This window comes from Thamnophis sirtalis, unplaced genomic scaffold (genome assembly GCF_051295495.1).
Source record: "Thamnophis sirtalis isolate CommonGarterSnake01/CBP01778 unplaced genomic scaffold, rThaSir2_p1.2 scaffold_1, whole genome shotgun sequence".
NCBI classification, from domain to species: domain Eukaryota; kingdom Metazoa; phylum Chordata; class Lepidosauria; order Squamata; family Natricidae; genus Thamnophis; species Thamnophis sirtalis.
Genome location: NW_028261381.1, coordinates 130661834 through 130681851, shown reverse-complemented (window position 1 = coordinate 130681851; position 20018 = coordinate 130661834). Strand labels below are relative to the sequence as shown.

The 20018-nt window shown below is 36.5% G+C and overlaps 1 protein-coding gene and 2 long non-coding RNA genes across 3 annotated transcripts; 1 reads left to right on the top strand and 2 right to left on the bottom strand.

Annotated features, from left to right (window-relative positions):
• Positions 1–440: 440 nt before the first annotated feature.
• On the top strand, positions 441–17154 carry DIO2 (iodothyronine deiodinase 2). The gene is made up of 2 exons (XM_014064299.2): positions 441–1426; positions 15350–17154. Exons 1-2 carry the CDS (start codon positions 1205–1207, stop codon positions 15968–15970), a joined length of 843 nt encoding a protein of 280 aa, XP_013919774.1. The 5' UTR covers positions 441–1204; the 3' UTR covers positions 15971–17154.
• Positions 1353–14673, bottom strand: LOC148049734 (uncharacterized). Its single transcript, XR_015697962.1, has 4 exons — positions 14333–14673; positions 8654–8730; positions 3335–3427; positions 1353–1489 (listed from the first exon to the last, which is right to left on the bottom strand). It is a non-coding gene; the product is annotated as an uncharacterized LOC148049734 (long non-coding RNA).
• On the bottom strand, positions 15848–19812 carry LOC148049733 (uncharacterized). Its single transcript, XR_015697964.1, has 3 exons — positions 19755–19812; positions 17191–17390; positions 15848–15963 (listed from the first exon to the last, which is right to left on the bottom strand). It is a non-coding gene; the product is annotated as an uncharacterized LOC148049733 (long non-coding RNA).
• Positions 19813–20018: the final 206 nt, after the last annotated feature.

Here is a 20018-nt window from a genome sequence, read left to right as displayed (position 1 = left end):
GTCAGACTGGGTGCTTTTTGTGTTTCTTTAAATACCAAGAAGACAACAAAAGATATTTAAAACAGCTCACACTGATGTAGTTGATAGTTGTGGGAGGGAAATGCACCAAAATGTGCCCTTTTCTAGAATGTATCAGTCCTTACACCTTCCTGGAAAATACAAAGGGCAAAATAATAATGGGGGAAAGCCATAAAAGAGAAAGAGAGAGAGAGAAATTCTAGATAATAGTATCCCCCTTTTCTGTGTCACTCTCTGTCATTTGAACATGCTTTCCCAAAGTTTGAAAGCATGTGTAAAAGACCGAGAAATGTGCATCTGAGGTATCTAGTTTGTGGATTTTTTTTTTGAACAACAAAGAAACATTCTTCCCTCCCCCTCCCTTCTTGTTCTAAAAGAGAGAGAGGGAGGGAGGGAGGGAGAGAGAGAAAGAAAGTTTTGAGAATTTTACTTTTCTATTCACTGTAGTCCTGGCCAAAGTAAAGCCCTCTTTTACATTGACGTCAAGATCTTTACTAAGATTAGGGTTTCATTTCTCTATTGCAGCAATTAGCCAGGGAATGTATAAAAGGCTTGAGGGAACCAAGCGAGGACTCCAGAGGAAAAGCACTTTGTACCACAGGCAGATAGCGAGAGGCAGAGAGACGGAAGAGTGGCAGGGAGAGAGGCTGAGCAGAGCCAGCCCAGCTAGCGAGGGGAAGAGCAGAAAGTTTGTGTGCAAAGACTTTCCTCTAGAGCCCTCCCTTGACAGGGAAAAGAAGTATTTCACCTGGTAGCTCCGGTAATAAAAGAATGAGGAAAACTACTGAAATAGGAGAAAATTAGAGGAAAGTTAGCCTGTTTCGTTTCAATTTTAGAATTACAGGCAATTTGCAGCCCGTCTCTCTCTCTCTCCCCCCTCTCTGTTTAGAGGACTGCAAAGGGCTTCTGGCTAAGTAAAAACAACAGTAGTTTGAGTTAGAGTTTTTTAAAAATTAAAAGCAGCTCAGGGTGGAAAAACGTTCATGTTGGCGTGGTGCTTCCCTTTTTCTTTTAAGCAGCTCTACTGAAGTAAGAACTGAGCCAACATTGAAAGAGAGCTAACGGAGCACTATGAATTTTTAAAAAGACCCTTATGTTTCATTATTTTTATTATTATTTTTCATGAGGGCACACAGGGTATGAAAAGGGAACTCCGAGAACCCTTTGAAGAAGAGGAGCAAGCAAGATGGGTTTGTTGAGCATTGACCTGTTGATCACACTTCAGATCCTGCCGGTTTTTTTCTCTAACTGCCTTTTCCTCGCCCTCTATGACTCGGTGGTCCTCTTGAAGCACATGGTGCTTCTTCTGAGTTGCTCCAAAGCTGCACGTGGTGAATGGCGAAGGATGCTCACATCAGAGGGCTTGCGCTGCGTCTGGAATAGCTTTCTCCTAGATGCCTACAAGCAGGTAGGTGTGTGTGGACAGGCATGGTCTGAAGACCAAACATCTGAAGAGAGTCCTTGGGCTCCACTGCAGAGAGGAAGAGGTATTAAGACAGCATGTGTGTGAAGTTGATATAACATTTACTAAATGAAGACAAAATTGTAAATATTACTATCCTAGGCATTTAGTGCATAATGTATTAATTTGGTAATCTAATCTATCTAATTTTGGTACCATCTCATTTGTTTCAGTGTTGTTTTATTAAGAGATATACTTTCATATTCTAATTTCCTTGCTTGGGTTGAGCTATTCTGTTTTTAAAACCTTTTCTGTAGAGTTCACTTCCTGAGTAATTAATAGCACTATATTAAGGTCTAAGCAGATATTGCACTATTGCCCTTGTTGGTGATTTTTTTGTGCCCTCCAAACACTTCTTTTCTGGTGCATATAAATATACACATGCACACAGGCACAGAGTGAGTGACAAATTCCCCTCTCTTTCCTTTGTGAATATAATGGTAAAGTTAGATGAGTCCAAAGATATGTAGAACTTCAGACATAACAGACAAATTTCTCATACTGCCAGCTACTAAACTTAAGCAATCATGAGAATATATGTATTGTCACTATTTAAAATGGTAGGCAGAATTAATAGGAAATCATCTTCACTTCACCTATTTCCATCTGCAAAAGTAGCCATACACAGTTTTTCTGGCCCAATTTCAATTTTGCAGATGGAAACAGTGAAGTGGGGAAGGTAATTGTCAGTTTTTGAACTAATGCATATATCCCTTGCAAGAAACTGCAGGTTGTTCTTGCATTTTGCAAGAGGAGCACAAAATTTTTCAGAAGAGTACAAAGATTTTCAATACTTGTGGTTAATTAACTGATTGGCTGACCCCCCCCTCCAAATCATAATTGGGGGGAACTTGTCCTATTGACATCATTTTATGGCTTGGTATTTCCCCAGTTTCTGACAAAGCAGAAAACTTAAATTCCTAAAATTGATTTTCTGAAAAAGAAAAAAAAATCTCTGAAAGAATAATAGGTATCTTTCAGCTAGGGTGAACATACAATACAGAATTTGAATACAAAATTCAAAGAAGCCTTGGTTATGTTACCTGAGATAGATAAATCCAACCTTTTCATTACCTTAGATAGGAAGATACTTGCTTTTGGTTGGTATCAAAGGTGCTTTCTATTTTTGCCAAAAAAGTTATTCAACAGATTTTTCCATTTTAGCCTTTTCTGTAGTATATATATATATACTTCTGAGGGATCTCTTGCACCATGGAGAGCTCCCATGATAGTATCATCAAGAGTAAATTGGAGTCTTAGGTACCCAGGGATAACTCTCTGCATATGTTTCCGCTTAATAGGTAGAATTGTTCTTTAATAAAATAACTCTCACAATGTTCAATAAATGTTTCTAGATAAACAAAAGATTTTTTACATTTCTGTAGAAACATTTTTCCGCTTCTGTAGATCCTGTGGTAGGAAATATTTTGCCAGAATGTTATTGGTATCTTGAAGTTTGGCAATATTGAAATTCTTTCACTGCAGAATTTGTACAGAAGTGTAGACATTCTTTAAGGCAATAGTGTAGATGCAGACCTATATGCTATTATATACAATAGTGAATGTTGTGCCCAGATTTCAGTCAGTTGCTTTGTTTTAACTTTCTTCCCAAGGGGGAAAAAGGCTTGAAACATTAATATTTGGTGGATTCACTGAGCTGACATTTCCCCCCCAAAAGACAGAAAGTATTGGTGCTAAAAAAGAATCAGAGAATCATATTTTATGACTATTTAAAATTGCAAACATGTATTTATTTGGGGACGTTTTAATATCTTGACCTATATTAAAATTTTGCCGGGAGTAGTAAAAAAAACAAACCCATACAGTATTTGTCTTGTTTGAAGAACTACATACCACAACACTTTTTGAAGTAGTATAAATCCTGACTGTTTTGATCTGTGCACTTGAATGACATACTCCTTTGGGTATCAGATGCTCATCATTCTGCTGAAGAGAATTATGCAATATATCATACTGGCTTTAATACAATAACCTGTAAAATATATTTTGTAATCCTGAATCCCTTCCTCCAATGTAGTGTACAAGAAATGCAGCCTAGGTTAACTACTAACAGTTCCAGTAGACGGGCAAACAAGCAAATATTTCCCTTAGGCAAATAATAGCATTTTCACTATTATGTTATTAAAACTCTTCTGCCCAGTTCTTCAGTTCTTCCTGCTCCTACTCTGTAATATATTTATAAACACCTGTTCATCAATGCATTCTTTGAAGCATTTTTTTTTGCATCTGAACATTTCAAGCATTCCACCAAAAAACAATTATTCAAACAATATTTTGATTAATACCCAACTTTCATACATAGATGAACATATGAAAAGTATTTTCTTTGACACTGCACATTCTAAATCAACCTGTGCCCCCCCCCATTCAATTTCTTTTATTTCATTTTTTACCCCTACAAAGGATAACCATTTCTGCACCAGACACAAAGACTATCATTCATAGAAGTACTGGAGGTGATATTTCTTTGAAGGTCATACTATTCTGCAAGATGCTTATGGGAGAACAAAACAAAGGTTTATACTAGACAAGATGAGCAAATAATTTAATTTAATAACTCCCAGTGAAGTTTGTATGAAAAGAACATACATATTACAAAGGGATGACTGTATTTTCCCTATACAACAATAAAGAGAAAAAGGATGATGTACTATGCTTGAGTCTCATTTTCATAAAGTGATTCCATTTTTACTCAACTGCATCACTAATGTATTTGAGCAAAGCCCAGCTAACCTATCCCATAGTCATAATAGTCAGACTATTCTGTTGCCTGTCAGAAAAAAATGCTTTGTCTCCACCACTAATGGCAACAGAACACCAAGAATTTGTTTTCAGGTTGTCAATAGATCGTGCCAATTAGCTGGCCAGTGGAAGAAGCCAATTGTATTTCCTCTGGCTCTGCAGAATCTTTGCATTTGATAGTTTCTTGCAGCCATATTGTAGATGTTGGTTGCTTGTCCTGCTCCAGTCTAAAAAATATATGCAGCAATCTATGTCAAAATACTATAAATTAGATATTTCATGCACCAAATGGAATCATCTTCCTTATTAAAGGACCAGGTACCCAGTCTTGAAATACTCTTGGATCTGATATTGAAATGATGATAAAAAATATATTAGGTTAAAGAAACTTGACTATCCTATCTAGAGAAAGCTGATTTAACTATAGTGACATATGTATTTGTAATGTCTACATAAGGTTGCTGTAATATTATACATAATGAACTGTTCTTAAAGTTAGTTTAAAAGCTACAATTGGCAGGAAGAATGTTTGTGGGTGCCAGTTACTCAGATTTTATTATATCTATTCAACAGGGGTTATATCAGAGACCTGTTTGCCTCCAGACCTGATGCAAAAGGCTGGTTTTCTTTAAAAATATATTTCAGACCATGTAAATTGAAAGATGGTCTGTATTTATTTCAATCCCTAGCAGCATTAAAATCAGCATCAATTATTGTACTCTGATCCGTCATAACATCTCTTGGTAGTAGACATCCAAGATAGGGCCTTTTCTTTCATAGGTAACTCTATGCCTTCGGAAATCTTTTCCTATCACTGTAATCTTTAAATACTTGTTCTGTTCCACATTTTAGACTTAATATCAAAATGCTTATCTACTGCTATATTTCATTCATTTGATTATATTGTCTTGTTAACTCCCTTGTGAGGGAAGGGTACCAAGAAAGAAAGACTAAAAGCTTTAAAATAAATCAATACTTTATACATCTCATTTTGCACTGGAGCATCCTAGAATGTGTATGAATATGATTTAGAATAACAAAGCCAAATAACTAAAAGCAATTGAATGGACCTTCAGACTATATGGAGTGATGGGTAATTAACATTGCACCTGTTCTGAGTTGAGCACTTGCCTCTTCGCCTTCTCTTCAGCAGGCTATCATTGCCAGGAGCAGAAAGAAGGAACTTAGTTGTGTTGTTAGAAAGCTGGCATAGTGGGCAAACTCTATTAAAAGCCATGCTGAAATTAAAATTCAAAGTACAATAAATTTGCTTACTGGCCAATATAATATGGAGCAATTTGTTGTTAAAACTGCTAGTTACAGATTATGTTTCTTTAGATAGAGTTACTGATGATTCCCTTTTATTTGCTCATTTTTTTTGCTTTGGGTATCCAGCTTTAGTAAGTACTTTCTACATCGAACTTTGTTGAACTTTGCTTTTCAGTTTTGAACACCTGCCAGGTTCAATGGGGTTCTGTTTTGCACTGTTTCCTCCTTGTCATTTGAAAAGCAGCCCCAGGAGGCAAGCACACCCTATGTTGCATAGATCAGTTCTTTATAACAAGGCTAATTATCATAATGAGGGCTAATAGAGTTGATAGGGTTTATAACACTGGGTCACTTAACACTTTAGAAGAAGAGGTCAAAGAAAGGGCTTTTTTTCTGAGAGCACTTCATATACTTGCTCCAAAAGGTACTTAACTATTAGAATGGAAAAGGCAGTTCTATTTCATCATATATTATGAAAACATAATGCTTCCCACCCCACCCCAGCTAATGTATGTGCAAATGACTTGTTGTCATTTCTATAGGTCATCCAATACAGGCTTAGTGCCACCATGTTTGACCTGTATGTAGAATATATGTATAGAAACTATACAAACAATATTCAAGTCATTGCTGGACTTTTGTGGGAGGTGTAGATGAGGTAATGCCACCCTTTTCATAAGACAGAGCTTCAACCTTGCCTGGAATCTCACTTTATAAATTCCAGGAATAAAGATAGGAATAATATTCAGCAAAACTTCATTTTCAGGGATATCCTTCTGCGATTGCATAAATAGTTTGGCACATATAAATGTCCAGTTTTATATTTTTTTTTATAAGGCAGTTTTTACTTGCAAAGCAGATTTCTCCGCTAAGTGGGAGGTTAAAAAATAAAAGTATAGGATGAGTTTATTATTATGGATAGGTAATGGGAAGGATGTGATTCTTAGTAGAAAATGGAAGGAATCCAAAGGTTCATGCAATATACAGTACATTGAAATCTCCTTTGTTTGATCTTCAGGTCTGTATGAATTTTCCTGAAGTCCCAAACATATTTTTTTTGCTCCTTTGCAAAGAAAGGGTCACTCAGGCTTAAATTGTAATTTCATATAAATATGAAATATAAAATATGATCTTTTTTTCTGGACCAGATAAAAGGCCTACCTATTCTAGTGCCCTATTTGGTCAGGGATCTCTGGGAAATCCACCAAAGAGAAGAGAAGCCAAAGCTCTTTGTCTTTCTCATCTCTGAGCAACTAGTGTTCGAGTCATAAAAGTAGAAAAATAGGACTCTGGCTATATTACTATTCTGTAAAGGTCAGCATGACATCAGAAGCTGACTTTGTAGTTGAAAGTAGAAGTACAGTAACAGAAATTGAACCCATGATTTTCTGCTTGCAAAGCATGTGCTATATACTGCAACTACACAACAAATTTTAATAGATTTTAATCAATACTATGGTCCCATGGCAATATCTGGCAGTACAGTCACTTTATTTCTGGTTCAGTGGTACTGCGGAGGGCTAAAGTAAACAAGGAATTATTGTAAATCATTGTAGAGGAAACCCAGGAACATGGGGGTGGGCATTAGCATTCTCTTATCATCCAGAGTTTCAAATTAAGGTGCCATTGCACCATATCACATATCAAGGCTTTTAAAAGAGAAAAAGCTCCACTATATTTATTAATTTGTTGTGCTGGAGTAATTGAAGATAGGCACTAGCTAGATGCCACTTTTTAATGGTTCCATATTAGTCAGAGGGAGCACTAATTAACTTAACTAGAAATTATGGTATTTGTTAAATTTATATTTTGTTATGGCATTGTACATAAAGCTATTTTCCCCACAACAATAGGTAGATTGAGCTGGGAAAATATGACTGACCCAAAGGTGAACTTCCATGGCTGATGGTGGAGTAGAATGTAGCTCTCTGTTACAACTTCAGCACACTAATGACTATACCAGACTAGCTCTCAAATGGCAGTCGATGACATTTGTGGGTCAGTGCAAAGGTTTCTGAGGATTTCTGAAGTAAAAAATGGTATCTTAAATTATAGTTTTATTTTAAGAACCAGAGCCAGAGGTCAAGAAACCTGATGCAGCTGGGTGAAGAGAAAGTGCAGTATATGCAGTGTATGTCTTTGTTTATATATGATTAGAGGTTACTATGACTCTTCTTACAGCTTTTCATGGTTTACTGAAAGCCTTACAATGATTGAAGATACCTCAAACAATCTCTGAGATCAGAGTCAGAAATGCTACTTGAGGGCTTGTTAGCACAAGATAGCAATAGCAATAGCAATAGCAATAGCAGTAGACTTATATACCACTTCATAGGCCTTTCAGGCCTCTCTAAGCGGTTTACAGAGAGTCAGCATATTGCCCCCAACAATCTGGGTCCTCATTTTACCCACCTCGGAAGGATGGAAGGCTGAGTCAACCCTGAGCCGGTGAGATTTGAACCGCTGACCTGCTGATCTAGCAGTAGCCTGCAGTGCTGCATTTAACCACTGCGCCACCTTGGCTCTTCAAGTTGACCAAAGTCTCATCTTTATAGATCAGGAATTGAATCATTTTGCATTCTGTTCTCAAGGTACAAAGAAGCCTTTTACTGAAATTTAACCTAAAGGGCATTAAGTCAGTGAAAGGTTGCAGCAAAATTTACTTAAATGGCTGTACTTTTTTCTTTCATGGTTTGTAAGGCTTCCAGGATTTTAGTAGTATTTCAGATACTACTGATTAATACTAACCTGTATTTCAGATCAGGGCGTTCTTATGAGAAAAATGTCTGAAGGTCCAAAAGACAATAATATATTTGTACACATCAAGTATGTGCGTTCTCCACATCAGGAGAAAACATTAACTCCTAGAAACAGGAGTTCTACTCTACTCTGAACTCTATTTCCCTTAGATTTTTTCTTTGGTGTCAATTGGCATAGCTATTCAAGGCGCTTACTCTCTATGAATCAGAACAGAAGAAAAATCCAGCAGCCAAGAGCAATTGCCCTGGTTTGGAACATCCCCATCAAATTGTCAAAGGGCAACTCTTGTTCCAGGTGCTGGTATATGTAAAGAATGTTGTTGGAGGTGGGCAGGGGGGCAAGCCAACATGTTTTTATAATCTAATTTAGCAGTCCCCTTACCTCTTTCAGTTCAACAATCCATAACTGCTGCTTTCAGAAAAGACTTGGTCTCTGGAACGTGGGAATTATTTATAGAACTGTAAAGAAAATCAGTAAATTATTCCAACAGTGGGGGAAGGATCATTTCAGCTGTCAATGTTAACCTTGTAGAACTTCTCCCCTGTGCAACACTTTCTATGTTTGTAAATGAAATGTAAAGCATTTCAGTGCCTTAAATTGATATATGATCATAACCATGTATTCACATGAGGTTCTGTGTAGGTTTGTACTTTTGGAAAGTCTGTATGAATGTACAAGTCTGAGAAATAGTTCTTGGTTAATGTCTATTCATGATTTGCTTTTTACAGTGAATGTCTCTGCAATACTTTCCTAAATGACATCTCACTAAATCTCACTAATATGAAATATTATGGAATCATTGTAGAAGCAATATGTATAAAGACAGAAGAAATATTGTAAAGAAGAGTGGGTGGGATTTTTTTTAACACGTCTGTTTGACATACGGGTCAGAGATATTTTGGCTGGTTTTTGGGGTAGTAGAACATAGCCTTTCAGCCTATACCCATTTGATTTCATCATCTTTGCTTATTTTGGCATGGAATTCAAAGAAGTATCTTTCCTTGCATTTCATGAGAGAAACTTATGAAAAAAACTCTCTATTTTTTAAAAATCTGCTCCAATAGTTCTAAGTCCAAAATAGCCATATTTGGATGCTTAGTTGATAGTGGCTAACTTTTCCACAAATGACATTTAGAGTCATGAACAATGTATATTGCATGAGAATTGATCTTAGTAGAATATTCAGGTGAAAATTTGCACAAACTGTTTCTGAAAAACAAGATCTCAGATTGTTTTTCATGTTACTTTGATATAGAAGGGGATCAGTTTATGTCCTTTCAAATAATTCACAACTTGCTTGAGTTTTTTTGATACTGTTTTTGACAAAATAATGTAATTCCTAACTTAAAAATGACAGTGCCTATTTCAACCTCATTTTTCGCTGATATAATTATTGAATCTATGAATAAATAATTATTATATCTAAGCCAGGAATCAAAAACCTGAAGTTCCAGTGCTTCCTGGTCTTTTAAAATCCTCAATGCAATTTTCAGTCAGGTACCAAAAACAATAGAAAGATTCCCCATCATTTGGAAGCAAGAAAAATTCAGAAACTGCTGTAAAGATTCTGAGATAGTCTTAATTTTATTTAAATGTCCCCAAACTCCAAACTTCACCATCTCTTTACACTTAAGCCCTCATCCTCTATAAAAATGTTAGCTGCAGCTTCTGGCCATAAAAAAATTCCCTCTCTGATTTGAGTCAAGAAAGTTCTGAAATCTTCATAAAACCATTTGCTCTTCTGGATGAAGCATAAGAAACGTTAGCATTTAGGGCCACTGTGTGTTTACCATAAGGAATCATTTGAACCACTGGGAAGTGTCAGTTGTGGGTGGGGGAAAAAAGAGATGGACTGATTCCAGCCACTGGTAAGATCAAGGAAATGCCATTTTGGAAAAAAGTATATTTCCAGCATCTGGCGCTTTAGAGGTGTGGCTTTCCAGGAACTGTATATAATGAATAGGGCCACTGAAGAGCACAGCAAAATTGTGGGTCCTGTCAGAGAAAAACAACAACACAATAGCAGCTATGAACTGTTCTCGTGGCAGTAGCTGTGAAGATTTGGATGAATCATTGTGAAATGACAGACTACTAAGAAATTTGGATGTCTGTGAATGGAACAAAATAAAAAGAGTAAATCTTCAAATATTTCTGACTGCTCAAAGGAATTCTGAATATAACTCTAATATATTATGTCTGGGTTTAAATGACTGGTGCCTGAGCCCATTGATTATTTGGCAACATCTCTTTTCTGCAAGGAACTGACACAGTCTGGCAGTCTAACCCCTATGGAGAATTTGAAAAGACTTAAAGTTGCTCCTTAAAGAGGGAGAAAATTGTGCAAAGGGTAGAATATTTTGTTCATGAATGCTATGCTGGTAATTCTAATTCCAGTCAGTGATTTATGAATCAGACTCTTGTCTCCTTGCCTTTGACACCTCATTTTTCACTTTGCCTGCATAAGCAAGCCAATCATGGTCTTGTTCCTGAATATAATATTAAAGAGGGATTCCTTAGACTTAGGGAGGGATTAAAGAGGGATTCCTATTCCTTAGAGTATTAAATAAAACTGCATATTGAACTGTATTTACAAAACAACTTTCATCTAGGAAGGTAATGACAATGACCTAGGCCAGAAGTTCCCATCTTGGCAACTTGAACAGAGGTGGGCTGTTGCCGGTTCACACTGGTCTTGGCGAACCGGTAGTTAAATTCTATGCAAAGCCCACCACTGTCTGGTCCTACCCTCACTCGTTTTTAGGACTGTTTTCTGGGCCATTTTGTGGACATTTTGGGCAGATTTTCGAGTCAAAAGTAGCCCAACAAATGGCCTAAAATGGCCCAGAAAATGGCCCAAAAATGGTCCAGAAAACAGCCCCCCAAATGTCCTGGAAACCACCTGAAAACAGCCCAAAATGGCAAAAAAAACCAGGCTAAAAAATGGGCGGGGTAGAGCCAGCCAGTGGTGGCATTAGCCCCAACCAGCTGAATCCTACCTCTCCCTTTGAGGTGAGTGACTGGGTGATGGGGCTGGGTATGATGAGTGTTGTTACGCCCCAGTCACATGACCAACCAGCCACACCTACCCAACTAGAAAACCAGTAGTTAAGTTATTCAAGTCCCACCACTGAACTTGAAGACACGTGGACTTTAAACTCCCAGAATTTCCCAACCAACTGGTTGGGGAATTCTGAAGTTTAAAGTCCACGTGTCTTCAAGTTGCCAAGATTGGAAAACTTAGATTTAGGCAGGGAAATTATCCATTGCTAATAGGTAAGATTCACTGGGGTTTGATATGAATTGAATTAGTCCTGAGACAAATAAATGATAGTGTGACTTCATTGATGTGTAATTGGCTTATAGAATTCACTGCCACTAGATCTGATGATATTTAGATGTATGAAAAAAATGAGCAATTTACCAGAAGCTGTCAGTATAAGCTAAATGTGTCCCAGTACAATTTTAAACGATGTGACCACAGCTCACCTTGAAGCAATAAAATCAATAAATCAATTATGCATTCATCCTTTTCACTGTACAATCTTCAGTGGACAGAAGGAGAGAAGTCAAAGAAAGCATGGATAACTTGAACTGCTGCTTTCAGTTCAACAGAGCTAGTGGTGGAAGAGCAGCATCCTATATTCCTTACAGGGGAAAACTTGGTCAGACAGAAATTCAATCCCATTTTCATAGAGCTCCATGGTAGACTATGGAACTAGCTTGTTAGAAAAGAAGTCCATGGTTATAGGAGAAGAAAGCCGGAGCCAGAAATATTGCGTGTGAGTGAAATTTCCTGGGTTTCCTTCTCCAAACTGCTCTCTTGCTGCCTTTGTCTGTAATTTCAAAAGAAGTTTGGCAGAGAAATATTTTTTTTAATTTATTTATTTTGGATGACATTTCACTGCGACGCGTTGTAGGTATTTTTCCAAGAGTTAATTCCACCCTCTTCAGTAATGAATGACAACAACAAAGAAACCAAACAGTCCCTCGAAATGGATGTCAATCCCATCTCTCAACCTGCTAGAATAAAGATGACCTTTGGGAATGTTACAGCTTCATCAAGACCAATTAGCAGGAGATGCAGCCAGTTGTGTCTAAGCATTAACTACTAGTCAGGATTGGCTTTTTGGAGTGGCTAATGCTAGCACAGAACAAGGCACCGACCTAATTACTCTGTTGCAAGAGCAGAGGAGGCCTTGTGAATGCTTGTTTGGCAAGCCTGTCTCATTAAGGACAATTTTTCCAAACAAACACAAGGACTTCTAACAGCAAAAAAATAATAATAATATGATAACCTGTGGCCACAAGATTTCTTTTGCTGATGTGGGAAACTCAGTGATGCAATCCATACTGGGGGATATCCTGGTTTCTTTCCAGATATGTGATGACGTAAAACTAGTATTATTTAATTCCTGAGTCAGTTGTGATCCCTTGATTGGAAGGCACTTGTTAAATATTCCTTTGTTAGAACATAATTAAACCAATGTCTCGGCACTAAGAGGGTTTGATAAATGAAAGAACAATAATAGCAAAAATCCTGGATATAGGGGTTTTCCTTCTTTTTCTTCTTCCATATTTTAAGTTCCCAATTTTTAAAGAATGGCATTAAATATTGCTTAGGGAAACCTTCAACAGGGTAGTACTATCATACAAATCTTGCTTTTTATAATTTGGAAAAACAAACAGGAAGTCACAACTGACAGAACTAGTTTTATATTTAATACAAATTGAGAGTCGGTTTGTTCTACTGATTAAAGCGCCAGGCTAGAAACAGGAAGACTGTGAGTTCCACTCCTGCCTGAGGCATGAAAGCTGGTTGGGTGACTTTGGACCAGTTAGTCTCTCTCAGCCAACTCACCTCACAATGTTGTTGTTGTGTAGAAAATAGGAGGAAGGAATATTAGTTATGTTTGCTGCAGGGATTGGTTCTGGCTTCTGCTACTGCTGGTTGACTCAGGGATGTGTTTTGCATGTGCTTGATGTGCGCTACACACGCATGTGCATTAGTAAAAAATGCTTCTGCACATGTGCAGAAACAAAGAACAAGATGACGGTGCCTATGGTGCCTCCGATAGAAATTGTTTCGGGGGCATGGCAGGCCGTTATTACCTACTCAGCCGAACCAGTCCGAACCAGTAGGAACCCATCTGTGGTTTGCTGTCTTGAGTTAGTAATAAAAATAATAAAGGTGGGATAAAAATAAAGAAATAACTATAGAACAATTCTGGTTTTGATTGCATGGAGTGGTATATTGTCTTGGATATCCATGTAGCATGGTCTAGAACCAGGGTGTCAAACTCACGTTGTCCTGGCGGTGTCACATGATGTATTGAAACTTTCCCCCTCAAATCGGGCATGGGCATAGCCAGAGCATAATGCATGGCCAGGAATTTGACAGCCCTGGTCTAAAAGCAAACAGCATGACTTAGGTTCAGTAGGTTTTCTTCAGCAACAACAAAGTTGTGTGTGGGGGGGGGGGGAATAGAAGGAAACTACAGTATATACGGTATTTTGAGCAGAAAGCTCAATAGAAATCAATAAAATAAACGAGATATGTTAAATCATCAATAGCTTTGCCAGAATATAGAGCTGAATTTCATATGGATAATAGTATCTTCATTTTAGCCATATATATACTACAGAGAGAAAGAGAGAGAATACATCAATGTTCTAATTAGCATGCTAGTTAAGTATGAGCTGAATGATACATCTATTAAGTGGATCCACAGCTGGTTTGCAAAGGATACTTTAAAATGTTTGTCATATCCTCATCAAATTAGAGGGAGGTTTTAAATGAGATGGCAAGGAGTGCAGTCCTGGACCAGATACTTTCTACCAATTTTATTAATGACTTGAATGACAAGGTGGTGAAAATACTTATTAAATATGACTATGACACATAATTGGATAGGATAATTAAAACCCTTGAAGAGATATGAAGTTCAAATTGATCTTGATAGAACTGAGAAAAATAGATTTAAAAAAATAGGCCAAAAAGGGGAAGGTTTTTTTTTAACCTAGGAAAATGAAATCAATGCACAGCAATAAGATCATGGATACCTGGCCTGGCAGCAGTCCATTTCCAAACGACCTTGAGATTGTAGATTATCATAACCTAAATGTGAGTCAGCAGTGTAAAGTGTCTGCAAAATAAATAAATATATGCATACATTTCAGGCTGCATCAATAGAAGTACAATACATTAATCATGATAATCTTTCTATTTTATTTTGAATTAGTCACACCTCACCTCACCTATACAGTCCAGTTTTGAATATACTTTAAGAAGATTCAGACAAATTAAAATGGGACCAAAGAAAGGCAAAGAAAATAATTGGGGAGTTAGAAACTCAACCCTAGGGAGGGAATTAAAGAAATGAAAGTATTTAGTCTTCAGAAAACTAAGGGGATTCATGATAGCAGTCATAAATGAAAAGAGTAGGTCACACTCTGTTTTATATAATTCCATTAAAAATGATTAAAGACAGATTCTATTAGGACCACATGTGAGTTTTCAATATTTTTACATTAATGTGGCCCAAAATGTATCATGTCCTCCACACAAGTTCTAAAACTAGAAAAAGAAGACCCAATTAAGCATATGAATCAATAACATTATACTTCATTTTTATTTGCTCATTAATACCTACTATAATGTGAAATACTCAATACCATCACAATTTATTTATTGAGAAAAATGATTTGTGCTTGAGCTGCCTGACAGTGGACTGGTGGAGCCCATACTGCAAATAATTTTATGGATATTATCCAGCCTAGTCAGCATCAACAGTTGAATTTTTTTAAAGCCAAGAAATGAAATGTTCCAATTAGACGTCTTGGAAATACTAGACTTACTTTTTTTAAAGTCTGATTCTTAATCTATTATTGATATTAATATCTATACAACAGTACAGTATAATTATTGTCATAACTAATGGAAGACAGGAAATGCTAGAATTTATTTCTGAATGGGCTCAGAGGTGGAGAAGCTAACAGTTTTTGTTTAATAAGGGGGACAATGCAAGGTAAATGGCAGCAAGTCATAATAATTGATTATATTTTTGTTTTAATTAATAGGTGAAATTGGGTGGAGATGCTCCTAATTCCAATGTCATCCACATACCTAATGGCACTGCCGAAAGCAGCAGCAACTGCAGATGGAAAAGCTCCATGGGAAAATATGGTAGTGAATGCCATCTCTTAGACTTTGCGAAATCAGACCGTCCACTTGTAATCAACTTTGGGTCAGCTACCTGACCTCCCTTCACAAACCAGCTGTCTGCCTTTGGCAAGTTGGTGGAAGAGTTCTCTAGTGTGGCTGACTTTCTGTTAGTCTACATTGATGAGGCTCACCCATCAGATGGCTGGGCTGCTCCTGGTATCTCATCTTCATTTGAAGTCAAGAAACATAGGAACCAAGAAGACAGATGTGCTGCTGCTCACCAGCTTCTAAAGAAGTTTTCTTTGCCACCACAGTGCCAGATAGTGGCTGATTGCATGGACAATAATGCCAATGTGGCTTATGGGGTTTCTTTTGAGCGTGTATGCATTATACAAAGACAAAAAATTGCTTACCTGGGGGGGAAAGGCCCTTTTTTCTACAATCTTCAAGAGGTTCGACTTTGGCTGGAGCAAAACTTCAGGAAAAGATGAAATCCAAATGTACCAGATAAGAATTCAAGAGGACTGTCCTTTTAAAATAATTTAAAAAGAAAACAAGTCACATTTTGTTTGAATAGGATTTTTCTGCCTTTTGGGACAAAACAGGCCTAGTAAAAAGTTTAAATGCACAAAGTGGTTGCAAACAACAATGAATTCTCAGTAGCTCTCTGCAAAAGGAGCTGAGATTTTTTTCTTTTCATAGAATAAGAATTCTGAGATTTTTGTGCCATGAGATAGTAGAAGCACCCAAAACCATTATTTCCATAAGGTTTATGAATGATACATCACACCCTGAGATAAAAATCACTTTGTCCTTCAGAAATCATCCTGTTACATTCCATCATAGCATGTTCAGAATCTAAAGCTTGCCAGTTATCATGAAATAATTATTTTAGCTTGTTGTAGTGAGGTACCATTTGGTAGATATTCCAGATTCCAGCATCTTCTATAAATTGGATAGTTAATTGCCTTCTTAATTGCTGAAAATAAGAACTGGTATTCACTTTGCTTTAATGCTTTTTGTTTTTGCAATGTAGTATAGCTTGCAATTTGGAAATCTTTTACTTTGATTCTAACTCTTTTAGTGCTTCAAAGATAAAGAATTCTGCAAGAACAGGTTATACCCTAACTCTGCATTGCATGATTAAGCTGAAACATCTCCTAGCAACAGTCATCATAGAAATTACTTGGGCCGTTCTGAATCTTAGTTTATATCCCCCAAAGTGAATTTCTTAATAATTTTGAAGTAGTGAAGACTATTGTGTTTTGAGCCAATTCAGAGAATCCAGTATCTAATGGATTTCTATCATTCGTTGTCTATAAAAGAAATAATTTATGTTGAAAAACTTGTCTCAATCAACTGACAGTTTCTTTTGTCTGCCCTAAACCCAATTCTCAGAATTTTGTTGTGAAAATTCACTATTAGACTTATTATGTCTGAGCCTGGATATATCCAGGAGAGTTATGCAATCAAGTGTGCAATTGATTTCTCCTATCCAATTCCTATAACTGTTTTGTGAAAAGCATGCTCCAGTAAATATCACTTATTGCAAAAAAAAAAACCCAAACAAACTTGTGCTTTCTGCCAGCATAAACTAATTTTTGAAAGCAAGCTCTTCAGGTGAAAAACATTAACACTTGAAGTATTTTCTTTCAACTTAAACTTAGCCTTTTAAGACTCATCTCATGGCAACCTCATTTCTCATTATCACATTATTTTGGGGGGGAACACAAGGATTTCAGAAGGTGCAAACTACCTGTAAATCTTCATCCTTTGCTGATCTCACATGAAGCTTTCAACTGGTGGATCCTTACATGTGGGAAAAGTGGTTGGGATCCTGGAAGTGGCATGGGTTGGTACTTGGTATTGGATCACATAAGGAACAATCATGAGAAGATTACCTCGCATTCTTTCTGCACTGAAGTAATGTCTGAGCAATGTATTGCAAGGTTATCTCTGTGTAAGAAAAAAAAATATTGTGTGTATCACAATCTTTTGGGAACGTTGATGGGAGAATGCCCAGAATCATATCCAATATAGAAACAAACTTATTTTATGTTAAGCCTGGATGCATGGATGGAAACTATCAGGTTTACTTGCCTTTGTTTGAAAAAAAAATTCAACAACAGTGCAGTTAATATTAGCTGTTATTTTTTTTAAAAAAATAATTTATTGCATTTGAAAATAGTGCAAGTGGTGTATCGTTCTGTGAAGATAAAGAAGAGAAAATGAAAAGGGGAAGACATACTACTTTATTGGGACTGAGATTTTACTCATAAATTGCTAGATACAATTCTTGTTGATGCATTGTTTGCCCTTCTACCCAATAACCTGAAATTAGCTTTTACTCACATTAATTTAATGTGAAACAGATTTCAGCTTTAGAACTGATGACCTGAAAAGCAGTAGAAAGCCAAATCCTTTGTCCAATTTCCATTTTTTAAAAAAAACAATAATAATTTCCTCTTAAATATTAATTCTGGTATTATAGCCACCATCCCTCTTCATCTGCCTGTCTCTCTACCCCACCCATTAAATGGGTGACAAAAATGGAAGGAGTTTTAATGAAATGGTTGGGATGTTTGAATTTGAAAGAAGAACACAAAGTGGAATGGTTTTGAGAGAAAGGCTGGGTGGTATTTTCCTGAAAGATGTTCTGTACAAAATGCATTGAAACAAGCACAGTGAGTAGGACAAAACTCAGAGAAGGGCAAGAAAGCATTAACAACCAATTAAATTCCACAAAGACTTAAAATTCCTTTAAGTTTTCACTGCTTCCTTATGGAACCATTTTTCTGATATTGGTTAAGACTTTTCTCATACTCAACACATATTTTAGATTATGTTCCCCTCCAATGAAATGATACAAACTTGACAGTGGGTTATGAAAGCTATTCTTTCTATGTCCACTTTTTTCTTTGCTTCTCTTTTACAGGTATACAACACATGGGCACACAATTATACAGAAAGATGTCAGAGGAGTTGAGAATGAATGTACTAAAAAGCTGACGGAGGGTGAGGAGGTGGCATATATTGTTACAGTTTGAAAAATTTAAGGACTTGGGGAAGGTATAGAGGCAGACAGTTGCAGGAAAGTAGTATTTTAATTTAGGATGGGGGAGCATTGATAAAATATGAAATAAGCAATTCTTAATATAAGTGAAGTGCTCATCTTTTCAAATAGTAACCTGTTGGCAGGGATGCAAAACATTTATTAGCAAATAATTTGTTTGTCTTAAATTGTTTTTTTTTCAACTTCTCCTTACTTTGCCATTATGACATACATACAGTCTTGACTTATGACTGTAATGGAGTCTGGAATTTTTGCAATATGACATATTGATTGTAAGTCAAGGTCACCATAGAACAGAGCCAATTTTAACACCATTTTTGTGGCAGTAATTAAGTAAATGTGGTGGTCATAATACAAACTCTGAAACCATTAAGTGAATGCTACAATTAGTATGTGGATGCCATAGTTGTTAGGTGAACCATTGCAATGGGCAGGTTTTTTTTTTTTTTTTTTGTGCTGGAAACCAGTTGTAAATGCTGATTTCTGGCCAAAAAAAATGTATAAACCACAGTTGCGTGATGGTGGGACAAATGGTCATAATGCAGGCAAATTCCCCAATGCCCAAAATACAATTATGTAAATGTTTTGGAGGGAAGGGGACACTGTCATCAGAACTTCAGACCTGAATTGCAATGTCCATTATAACTTTTGTTGCTAATTGGCTGGTCGTAAGGCAAGGACTACCTATATAATTTATCAATTGAAGCCCAGATTCTAGGTGAATTACACTTTGGGATTGCTATCTAATCCTCTTAATATAATATTCTACTGCAGGCAGCCTTTTTGACTTAAGATTGGACCCCATTTCAGGCTCAGTTCAGAACAATTGTTGTGCTGATAAAGAGGTTTTCCCCTACTGTATGTCTGATAATAATTAACTTTTAAACCAGAATGGCAATTTAGAGCTTGAACTGAATTTATTTGTTAGTCATCCAGGTGCCATAAGACTCCTGGTTGCTTCTGAAATCCCATTCTTTGCATATTTACTATGTTTATTGACACTGCATTTACACATCTCAAAATGGCAAGTACCTCTCCGATCAATTGATACAGTAGTCTGAGAAAACCCAAATTATTTATTTGATTACATCTATATTAACTATATTATAGAATGTTGCCATCTTTTTAAGAAAAAGAAGACATTAAGTGCACATGTCATTTTTCCATGGATTTATACCATTTAAACCTTATTGTTCATGTAAATCATTCTGTTTTTGAATAATGATTCAAATTATTCATATACATACCCAGTATATATGCTTTGTTTTCAAACCTGGGATGGAAATGAAATAAGCAAAACCGAAAGCACTGTTTGGAAAGAGACAAAAAGCAGTTTAATTTTTATGCTCTTCTTTGTATTCATTATTTATTGCAAAATGTTTTTTTTTCTTTTTGAGCACTGCAAACTTTTATCTTCCTCCCCATTAACTCTCTTTTATATGAGAGTTTGATAAGACAGAAAGACCAAAACATTTTTTTTTATTCCTGGAATATGCCTTAACTCAAAAGGG